The 11,789-nt window shown below is 43.2% G+C and overlaps 1 protein-coding gene across 1 annotated transcript in view; it reads left to right on the top strand.

Moving 5' to 3' along the window:
* The first annotated feature begins 2,534 nt into the window (after nt 1–2,534).
* The window catches only part of FNTB (farnesyltransferase, CAAX box, beta), a 97,933-nt gene continuing 88,678 nt past the window's right edge, over nt 2,535–11,789 (top strand). The window contains exon 1 of the mRNA XM_006891806.1: nt 2,535–2,900. Within this exon, the coding sequence (XP_006891868.1) occupies nt 2,757–2,900 (144 nt within the window). The 5' untranslated portion in view covers nt 2,535–2,756. The remainder of the gene's footprint in view (nt 2,901–11,789) is intronic.

Below are 11,789 nucleotides of genomic sequence, written 5' to 3' on the forward strand. Positions count from 1 at the left end.
TTTCCCTTCTGTGCTGTCCTTCTATGCATTATGTCCCTCTCCAAGGACTGGTCCCTCCTGGCCACATGCCCAAAGTATGCAAGACAGAACTTCAAAATCCTTGCCTCCAAGGAGCAGCCTGGTTTCACCCTCTCCATGACAGATCTGTTTGTTCTCCTAGTAGTCCAAGGTATGTTCAATACTCTTCTCCAGCACCACAACTCAAAGGCATCAGTCCTTTTATCATCCTTAGTTATTGTCCATCTCTCAGATACATAGCAAATAATTGTGAAGGCCATGGCCTGGATCAGGTGCACCATAGTCTCCAGACTGACATTGTTGTTCTTCAGTACTCTAAAGAGGTCCCTGACAGCAGACTTTCTTAGTGCAAGCTGATTTCTTGACTGCTGGTGCCAAGAATGTTGATTGTGGAACCAAGCAAGCTGAAATTATCAACAATCTCAATTTCTTCCCCATCTATCATGAAGCTGCTTATTGGCCCAGTGGTGTGAATTTCTGTTTACTTGATGTTGAGCTTCAATCCATATTGAAGACTACAGTCCTTGACCTTCTGCAGCAAACACCTCATGTCCTCTTCAGTTTCAGCAAGCAAGTTCAAAACCTTTCATCCATTCATTGTGCTTATTCCTTTAACTATGTAAGCTCTCTGTTCATATTTGTATTCCTAGAGGTTAGCCTCTGGGGATGCAACAGTTAGGTTGCTAATGAAAAGGCTAGTGATTGAAACCTATTCAGGGGCTCTGTGGGAGGAAGATTTGGTTATATGATGATTACAGGCAGCAACAGAAGAAAGCATTTTACACCCTGCCTGCATCATCTTACCCCAGTACAAGCCCCAACCCCTTGGTATACTTTCTATGCATCTGAGAGCTAGATAATAAGGATGACAGAAGAAGAATTGATGCCTTTGAACTGTGTTGGAGAATACTGACTATCCCATAGATGGCCAAAAGAACGAACAGGTATGTCTTGAAGAAGGTGCAGCCAGGGAGCTCCCTGGAGACAAAGACGATGCAACTTCATCTCATATACTTTGGGCATTTAGCTAGGAGGGGCTATTCCTTGGAGAGGGGCATCATGCTTGGAAAGGCAGAGAGACGGTGAAGGAGGAGGAGACCCTTAACCAGGCAGACAGACACAGTGATTGCAGCAGTGGGCGTGAGTAGGTGAGAGACAGATTAGCATAGGACAGGGTTGCTATAGTAGCACTCAACTCGACAGAATCTAACAACAACAATAAATCAATTACAGCCTGAAAAGCCCTCTAGGATAGTTCTTCTCTGTCACATGGGTTTGCTATGAGTTGGAATCAATGTCATAGCACCTAACAACATAACAGCAGCACAGTACTCGGTTCATTGCATGTAATTAATAAACATGTTGAGTAAATGAATATTTTTATGAGGAAAAATTTTCAAGGCTGTTTTACTTATTAGGTATTTGTTCCTACTACTGCACTATCTCCCCAAAGAGAGATGCAAATGTTGCTCCTTTCCTTCATCCCTCCAACACTGCCTTATGTAGTGTGCTGTCAGAACAGAAATACAAACTATGTGGTTTTAACAACAGAAATGACATTTTCTCACAGAGGTTCCCCGCACCTTTGAGTTAATTCTCTGTTATGGTGACTCTCTTTGGTTCCCAAAGCTGTAGGTCTTTATGTTCATCTGTCATGGAGAGGCTGGTACATTTGAATCACCGACTTTTTTGGTTAGTGACCCAGCATGTTATGCACTATGCCACCAGGGCTCTTTGTAAGAGTCTCTCTCTCATTGCTGTTATGTGGGAACTGACTTATAGTTCCACTGAGTTTCCAAGGCTCTCAACTGCATGGAAGGAGGCTACGCACCTTTTTCCTTTGGAATGGTGGGTGGGTCTGACTCCCAGAGAAGCAAGGTCTTCGGGTTAGCAGTGCAAATCGCTGTGGAAACCTGAATTCTGGGTACTGGCTTTAAGGGGAAGGTTTCTCTCTCTGTCTCTCCGGGGTGGGTGGGTGTATTCCTGTGTCTTTAGCTTCTAGTCCTCAGCTCCTTGATATTTCGGTGTTGTGGGATCTATATCTCTGTATGTTTGTTTAATCTTTTTTTATCTCTTGCTGCAGTAACAATCGATTATAAATGGGACTGAGGTTAGGATTTACAACACATATTATTTGAAATAAAGACGACACAATTCAGTCCATAACAGAGGGATGGTAAATCTGGAACTTCGTTGAAAAGTCGATGGCTCTTAAGGGGGGGGGGGTTGTCAAGTTCCCTGAGGTGCAAAGTAATTCCACTAGTAATAAATGTGACTAAGGCAACCCAGGTGATAATAAAAAGGCTGTTAAACTTAACACTCATTTGGTTCTTGGATCCTTGAAACGACAAACTCTGGCTATTGCAATTAGAGAGAATTAGTCTAGTATTGAAAACAAGTGGGTTGGGTTTGTTTTGGGTTTGTTTTTTTTTTTTTGTCCTCTTTTTTAAATTGCATAATAGATGGGGGCATCCTACGCCATCTCTCAGAAATTAAGATCAGATGTGTGCATTCAGCCTGCGCTCCAGGAAGTCTCTTGCAGCAAGCGTCTTTGCCCGATGGGGGGCGGTACCATCCAAATAACTTAAGCCTGAAGATTTGTAGGTGGAAGGAGAGATCGCGTTCAAAACCTTCTTGACTCTACCCGCTCTCCGTAGCGCTTTAGCCCGCTCGTGTTTCAATGCGCGTTGTTGCTCGGCGAAGCTGAGTCCTATACATCGCCCGCTGCCCTCCTGATCATGGCCTCTCCGAGTTCATTCACCTACTTTTGCCCTCCATCCTCCTCCCCTGTCTGGTCAGAGCCGCTGTACAGTCTGAGGCCGGAGCACGCGCGGGAGCGGTTGCAGGACGACTCAGTGGAAACAGTCACGTCCATAGAACAGGTGAGGTGGCGGGAGCAGGGAAGCAGCCGCGCGGGGGCTTCTGGGAGCGGGAGTCCGGTCTGCCTGTCCGCCCGGGTGCGGGACTCACCGGGAAACTACTACTCCCACGGTGCACCGCGGCGCCGCCCCATTGCGAGGTTTTGGGCGCCTAGGATAGGGATTCGGAGTGGAGAGTTTTTGGGGGTCAGGTCTGGAAAGGGTCAGATAACCTGGTGTGCGCCTGGAGATAGTCTCGCCTTCTCTGTGCCTTAAGGATGAGAAAGAGAGAGATTGTGTTTTGTGCCGGAAGGACTGGCAGTCCACGCCCTTCTCCAGGGCAGCGGTGGTTCTCGGCTGCCTGATGCCTTTTCGCGTCCTACCTGGTTTTTAGTTTTAGGACCTAAAGTGGGAAAGGAGCGGCCAGATTACGAGCATACTATTTTGTAATCTGCTTAATATCTGACCCACACAGCCAGGTTTGTGGCCTGCGTCGCGGGTGATCATTTCTGTCATTCAGACAGTTGAATTTGAGCACCATCTACTTGTGTGTTAAACGCTAGGGATACAAAGAGAAATGAGCTTCTAATGTGGAGCTGCGCACAGACTAGTTGGGGGAGACTGGAAAACAATACCAGAGTGCCATAATGAAAGTATGAACTTGGGACTCCTTGTCATTCTTTAAGGTTTAGAAGTACGACTGAATCTGTCATTTTTAAAAGTGGGAAATGAGCTGGGAACTATAGTTTTGCTCTCCTTCTCATTCACCAATTGGAATTGCTCCCAAATCAATTACTGGAGAATTATTTACCCATCTACCATCAGGAGAAGGAATCAAAATGATACTTTTTGGCATTAACAATACAGAATCAGTGTCTAGCTAAATTAAGATATCTTAGTATTATCAGTCCCTAAGCATAATCTTTTTGGGACTGGTATTGTCAGCTTGAAATTGGAGCCCCTCATTTAAAGAAAAGCAATAGCAGTGTAGCTGTTAGGCATATATTCATGCTTATAAATTAATAACAAAAACAAAGGCCTGAACAAAGCAATATATATAGTAGGCAGAGAAAATATTTTAACCACACTCTTGCACGATTCATTAGTTTTAGGGTAGAAAAGAAAACCTTCACATTTTGAGTCTCGCTACTATTTGTTAACTACTGCTTCTTTTAGGAGGAATCTTGTAGAAGGTTGCATAGAAATCTCTCATCAACAGAACTCTATCAGTATTTTTGCAGTGATAGATTATTGAGTAGATTCAAGCTGTGTCTTTTTCTTTTTTTTCCTGAGCTTAAACTATGAGGTCACCTTTTATATAGTTAAATGAATGTATCCAGCAGCTGATACCATGGATAGGATACCGATGGGAAAGGAAGGAAATCAAAGTGGTTTGTTAATTTAAGGATCAGAACAGAGACTTTCGTGGTCATAGAATCTTTTTGAAACAGGAACATTACTACAAGCTTTTCTGACCTGGCTACTTCTTTCTTTCTTTTCTTTTTTAATAAAGTACTCCTGCACTGTTGCTGCTACGAAAGCTAACGCTATGTTACAAATAACTAGGTAACCATGCGTAATGGAGACATCAAGGTTCTGGCCTGCCAAAAAGAGGCTCCAGGGCAGAGCCATAGGTGGAAGGTAGATCCTGGAAAGGAAATTGTGTTTATGGGTGTCTGTCAAACCTAGACCCAGTGGATGGTGAATCCTAAACCCAAAACCAAACCCACTGCCATTGAGTGGATTTTGGCTCATCAGCCATCAGGTTTTCATGAATGGTGGATCATAGAGCATCTTACATATCTTGCCCATGTTATTCCAGTTCACATTTTAAAATACAGGATAAAATAGCCGTTATTCTCATGGTTGTCCTGATGTTTTAATAATTTAGTAATACTCACTGTTTATTGGGCCAGCATGGCCCTTGCAGTGTACTGCATTACAGGTTGGACTGCCACACCAAAGGTCAGTAGTTTGAATCCATCGGCCCCTCTGAGGGAGAAGGATAGGCAGTCTCCTCTTATTAAGACTTATGGGTTTAGAAACCCAATAGAGGGTTCAATGCATGAGTTGGAACCGACTAGAACTGAATGGACTGCAGTGTGTCTTTGGTTTTAGCACCTCTTGATAGATGGTCTTCGTACATTGTGCTGTTCAGTCCTTACACATCCTTTGCAGATGAGGAAATGGTATAATCAAACCCAAACCCATTGCTGCCAATTTTGACTCATAGTAACCCTCCATGACAGTAGGACTGCAGAGTAAGGTCTCCGAGGCTATGTTGTTTATGGGAGCTGGCTTCCATTTTTTCTGCCTTGGAGTGGGCTGGTGGATTTGAACCAGGCCTTCAAACTGGTTGGCCACTTACTGAGACTTTGATTTTCCATCCCAGATATATTGAATCAGAATCTACACTTAGTTAAATTCTCAGCAAGGATTTAAACTAGAATTAACTGTTTGAAAGCCCTACTTTGAACATCTAATGATGACAGAAGAGGAATCGATGCCTTTGAGTTATGGTATTGAAGAGTATTGACTATCCCATAACTGCCGAAAACGAACAAATGTGTCTTGGAGAAAGGGCAGGAAAGTGAAGATGGTTCTTGAGGCAAGGGTGCTGAACCTTTGACTCACATGCTTTGAGCATGTTGCTAGGAGGAGTCTTTGGAAAAGGACATCCTACTTGGAAAGATGGAGGGTTAGTGAAAGAGAGGAAGACCCTCAACAAAATGTGTTGGGAAATTGGAAGAATCTGCTCTGAAAACAATGTATTTGAATTTTGTAAATAAACTAGTATAATTTTTTTTTTTTAAATGAATGGACACAGTGATTGTAAGGGCTCAAGCACATTAGAGATTATAAGGATAGTACAGGATATGGCAAGGTCCAGATCCATTGTTCGTTCATAGAGTCACTGTGAATCATAGTCTGTTTGATGGAACCTGACAACAACAACAACAACAACAACAATGACCATCTTTTGTTTAGCTGTCACTGTATTACCAAGACTCCTTAATAATTATATAGTCACACACACACGCTAAACCAAACCGATAACCAAAACCACCAGCTTTCCTCCAAGAAGTTATTTACAGAAAGTAAGAAAGTCCAAACGCACTGCCTTTGAGTCAGCTCGTAACTCACAGCAACCCAGTAGGGTTCTAAGACTGCAAATTCCTAAAGCAGCACATAGCCTTGCGTTTGTCCTACGAACCACCAACGTTTTAGTTAGCAATGAAATGCTTAACCACTTATACCACTAGGTTCTATGCAGGTAACTATTGTTAATCTTTAGGTTCTAACCTGCTGTTATGTTGATGTGCTGTCAAGTCGCCTGTGATTTTTTTTTTTTGTTTTTTTTCTTCTTCTTCATTTGTTTTTTTTTTGTTTGTTTTGTTTTTCGATAATTATATTTTATTAATTTTCATAAACATTTACAGAGATTTTGGGCTTCCACTCATTCATTGTTGCACTATTCTCTCTACCCTCCTCCCAGTTTGTTCTTGTCCAAATGCCACAGTGCTTGTCAGAGCCAGTTCTGATTAATCTTCTTTGTCAGTGTATCCTTTGCCATTCCCTATCACTCCTCCCTGAGAGAGACTTCACCCTGAGTCATAAGGAAAAGGGGACGGTGTATTCTCTTAGCTACTTCCTGCTGAAAAGGGACGCTGTAAGTCGCCTGTGATTGATAGTGACCCTAGGAACAATGGCTGGGAGCCTTGCCCTATCCTGAACCAGTCTCAGTCTCTGACACACCTGACCCCATTACCACAGTCACTGTGTTAATCCATTTTATCCAGGCTCTACCTCTCCTGTGCGGACCTTCTACCCTTCTAAGCATGATGTCCTTCTCCAAGGACTGACCACATGTCCAAAGTATGTAAGAAGGAACTTCAGAATCCTTGCCTCAGGAGCAGCCTGGTTTTACCCTCTCCAGGACAGACTTGTTTGTTCTCTTGACAGTCCGTGTTAACCACGGTATGTTCAATACTCTTCACCAGCACCACAACTCAAACTCCTCTTCAGTTATCCTTATTCAGTGTCCAGCTCTCAGATATCTAGCAAGAAATTGAGGTGTACCCTAGTCTCCAGTCTGATACTGTTGTTTAGCCGCTGGAGAGGTCCTTGACAGCATATTTTCCCAATGCAGCTCATTTTTTGACTTCCTGACTGCTGGTGCCAAGGGTACTTGTAGATCTGAGCAAGAAGGAATCTTTGACAACTTTTATCTTTTCTTCACCTGTAATGTTACTGCCTATTGGTCTGGTGGTGAGGATCTTTGTTTTCTTGATAGTGGGATTCAATCCACATTGAAGGCTCTAGTCCTTGATCTTCTACAGCAAACACCTTAGGTCCTCCTCAGTTTCAGCAAGCAAGATTGTATCATCTGTATAATGCAGATTGTTGTTGACTCTTCCTCCAATCCTGATGCCACATTTTTCTTCATAAAGTCCAGGCCTCTTGAATCATCTGCTCATCAGATAGATTGAAAAGATATGGAGAAAGGCTACTTCCCTGGCATGTTCCTATCTTGATTTTAAACCGTGCAGTGTTACCCTGCTCTGTTCTGGAAGTAGCTTCTTAGACTAGTTATAGGTTTTGCATGAGCACAATCAAGTGTTCTGGTAAGATTCTTAGTGAAGCTTCCATTTATTCTCAGGGCTCTATTGACAGCACAGTTTTATGCCATTACCAGCAGAAGCAAGTGCTTATCATCTGTATCCCACCTGGTTATCAAGAGATCTTTTTAATGTAGTTATTAAACAATAATTAGATAATAAGAATTAAACCATAAACTATGTAAAGAATCCTTAGCTGCATGTTTTTCTGTTCCATTCATTCCTTTTCAGCATTCAGCAAATACTTGAGTGCCTTTGTGTGCCAGGCACTGTTCACTGGGCATAAGGCAGTTTAAGGTTTAATCTTTATGACCCAATTATTGTTTAATGAACAAATGAAAAAGATCTCCTGTTAATCAGATAAGAAACAAATGAGTCGTTGCCTTTATGAAACTTGTTCTAGGCTGGGGGTGGGGTGAAGGTGAGAGGTGTCAATAAAAAAAAAAAGAAGGGAGACTATGTCGTATTTATCTATCCAAGAGAAGTACTGTAGAGAAAAGTGAAGTCAGGATTAGGGGACTAGAGTGTACCAGAAATGGGTGACAGGGGTGTGTAAGGGAAGGTTTTTATGCACAGTGGTAAGGAGAAGCTTCTGTTGTAACATTTGAGCTGAGACCTGAACTAAGTGAGACAGGAAGCAATGTATGTATCTGGTGGAGAACATTCTGGGCAGAGGAAGCAGCCAATGCGGAGGACTGAGGCAGAAGTCTGCCTGGTGTGTAGAGTCATTTTGAATAGCAGTTAGCACACAGGAGAGCGGGAGTTAAGGTTGGATCCTGTAGGACTTTAGAAGCCATTGAGGTACTTTGAAATACCTCTACTGAGCTGACGGACGAGTTCCATTTACCTTCCCAGACACACCCTGGCACCCCTGGTCCAAGCCGTGATTTTTTTCATTTGCTTCCTATGGATATGAAGGTTGGACAGTGAGTAAGGATGACAGAAGAACAACTGATGCCTTTGAATTGTGATGTTGGAGGAGAGTACAGGATAACCCACAGACTGCCAAAAAACCAAGTGCAACCAGAGTGTTCTTTAGGGGCAAGGATGGTGAGACTTTGTCTTCTACACTTTGGGCATGTTGTTAGGAGCAGCCAGTCTTGGAAAAAGACATCATGCTGGGAAACGTAGAGCGTCAGAGAATGAATGAGAAGAAGACCCTCAACAAAATGGGTTGACACAGTAACTATAATAATGGGCCTGAGTATATCAGAGATGATAGAATCTGCAAAACAGGGCATGGTTCACATCCGTTGCTCACAGGGTCTCTGTGAGTCATAGTTGACTCGGTGGCATCTAACCACAACAGTACAGACACTCTTGCTCTGTGATCCAGGAGTGCAGCTGCCTTGCCTGTGGCCTCTGGTTGTATTCAGGCATCCTGGAGTATTGCTAGATAATGAGGGGGTGTGTTTCATCCTTCCCTGAGCATTGTGTGACTGGCTGGCTGCCAAGACCTCAGGTCTCATCTCGTGTCAATGGCCTTCACCACGGAGTATGACACCACCAGGGCCAGGGGCGATTACACCCCTGTGCTCCCAGCCCTAGAGTACTATACTGCCCTTTGGGGTTTTCCTGGACCTTGTGTATCCATTTGCAAATAGTTCCCTTGTAAACTCTCCTCAAATTACATAATTCAAATGCGCCATCTGTTTCCTTCCAGGACCCAGATTTGTCTGTGATTGGCGGGTTGTGAGAAATGCAGTGACACAATCTGCCAGCTTTTTTCTTTTCTCCCCAAATTCTGCTAGCATTTTAATAGGTTCCTGCTGGGAGTGTGGTGTGGGTATGTGGGGTGGATTCAGGGAAACCGGTTAGACTATTGGAGTACCCTAGGTAGGAGGTGACGGCAGTGGAGGGAAGGTAGCTAGATTCTGGAGATGTTTGAAGGAATTTTTTTCCTCTTCTTTTCAGAGAGGGGAACGAACTGGTGGGGAGGGGTGGGCAGGGAGAAAAGTGTGACAATGAATGAATGGAATCCAAAACCTCTGTAAATGTCTATTAAAATTAATAAAAACAAAGAAAAAAAAAGGTCCCTTCCTTGACAAACTGCTCTGCTGGTTTATTTGGGCCTTTTGCAACCCTAGAAAGCAAGATGTTGTGGTAATTATTTGTACTTTTAGTGCCTCCTTTCCATTTTGTGCCATCTGGAATCACCCCATTGCAAATGCTCTGTGGTTCAGGACAGTGAATTAATAATACTTATACACTTGCAGGAGGTAGCCGCCTTGCCAAAAACAGTTGTTTACAGAACACACTACCCCTGTTTCCCTTTTAATTTGCCTATTGGAATAGTGTACAGGTACAAAAGCATCTTCCTCTGTAAATGACAGGATATCATTAGACTACATTTAATCAAGTGACAGTCAGCTCTCAGGGGGACTATAGCTGTCTTAGACTCTGCCTCATTCTTTTCTCTTAGGGGGGAAAACATACATATCTATATATATCTATATCTGTGTGTTTGTATATCTCTATATATCTATATCTCTATATCTGAAGCCATCACAGAATACTTTACAGCCGCGTGTAATTAAGTGCTACCTTATGACTGCCTTGTACTAGGATTTCGGAGTGTGAAAGAGCAATCTGTGTGGGCTGAGGGATCAAGGCAGCTTGGTGGAGGGTGTGGGGTGGGGATTGGGCGGTAAAGGATGGAGGGACGGCCATTGCAGTGGGAGGGAGGCTCAGGCTTGGTTGGGAGTAGTGTGCAAGGGTTTGCTTGCCCACAGGGGCCAGGCCCATTGCTGCACGGTAAAAAATTAGGTCAGTGAGGTGGGTGGGGCCAGATGGAGCCTTTGAAGCCTGAGGAGCTGGCCTCCCGGGATGGGCCCTGAGCCAGGGTCGATCCTGAAAGAGGCCTGGCGAGGGTTCCAGAAGAGAATACCGAATCCTGCTGTCGAGAGCTTTCAAGTCAGAGTCTCTGAAAGATTATTAAATTGAGGTGGAACAAGCCACTAATATGATTAAACTTACTTTTTAAAAAAAAAAATTGCTTCTGGTGGAGGGAGCCAGAGCTCTGGCTGGTTGAGTGGTCAGTAAACTCAAACCCTTTCTGGACTTAAAAGTCTGAAGTCAGGATGTCAGCACGGCCCTGAGGGCCTTTGGGGAAGGTCTTTCCTTGGGTCCTCTAGTTCCGGTGGCTCCTGGCAGTCTTGAACCTGTCTTGCAGTTGCCTCCATTCTCTGCCTCCATTTTACATGGCTTTCTCTTCCTCACAACTTCTGTGTCTGTTGTAATCTATAAGTCTCCACTTCTGCGGAATTGGGGAACTCTGGTGGCATAACTGTAGATGTTTTGCTGCCTACCCAAAGGTGGCTTCTCCCTCGTGGTTAAAATTCACCATTGGTTCCGAGGAAAAAAAAATGGGCAGTTTCCTTCTGCGTGATCTACAGCCTTGGAAAGCCCATGAGAGGGTCAGCTATGAGTCAGTTCCAGCTCCAGAGAGTTTGGGTTTTTTGTTGGATTAGAAACCATCCTTCTCTATTACAACCTCATGCAAACTGAAAACAGCTTCACACACCCGTTTCCAAACCTTGACACATTCACAGGTGTGGGAATTAAGTTTTACAACTTCAACATCACTCTTTAGGTGACACAATTCAATTCATAACAAGTATTTAAGGTGAATTGTGCCTACTTAACAGACTGTTTTAAGTACATATACCTGTTAAACCACATAGTTATAAAAATTATAGCACTCCTTTATAAATACTGTATTTTCCTTCTGTTCTTTGAACTTTTCAAGTGTGTCTTTGTCCTCAGTTGGTATTTTTGTCTTTATTGACCTATTTTTGAGTCAGAGAATATTTTTTAAGACTACATTTAAAGTCCTTTGAATAATCTCGTTTGAATTTATGTAAGATACACTGCCATTGAGTACTTTATCCCACACTGTCGATATTCATTGTGTTAACATTGGCATTTCCCCCCTCAGCGTGTCCAATTGGTGTAGTTACCACAGTTTAACCACTTTTTCTGTTATTTTTTAAAAGTGATCCTAGATAGGCTTATAGACAATGACAGCCTACATATGGAACTCTAAGTTCAGGTCCCCATAAATAAATACTAAGTCTGTGTGTAGTTTTTTCTTTCACTAATACCAAAGGCTGACAAAGCCTTTGGTATTAGTGAAAGAAAAAAAAAAGCCGTCAACGTTTTTGGAATCACAGAAGCCAAGAAAGCTTAAGATACAAACTGTCAGATCATGGGTTGGACAATGGAAGATATTTTTCTGAAGGGACTTGGTAGATGAGAAGGGTTATCCTGGTGGAGGGTGGAGCTGGGAAGCAAG

The sequence above is a fragment of the Elephantulus edwardii genome, unplaced genomic scaffold, assembly GCF_000299155.1.
Source record: "Elephantulus edwardii isolate Elephantulus edwardi_28Jun2011 unplaced genomic scaffold, EleEdw1.0 scaffold00104, whole genome shotgun sequence".
NCBI lineage: Eukaryota > Metazoa > Chordata > Mammalia > Macroscelidea > Macroscelididae > Elephantulus > Elephantulus edwardii.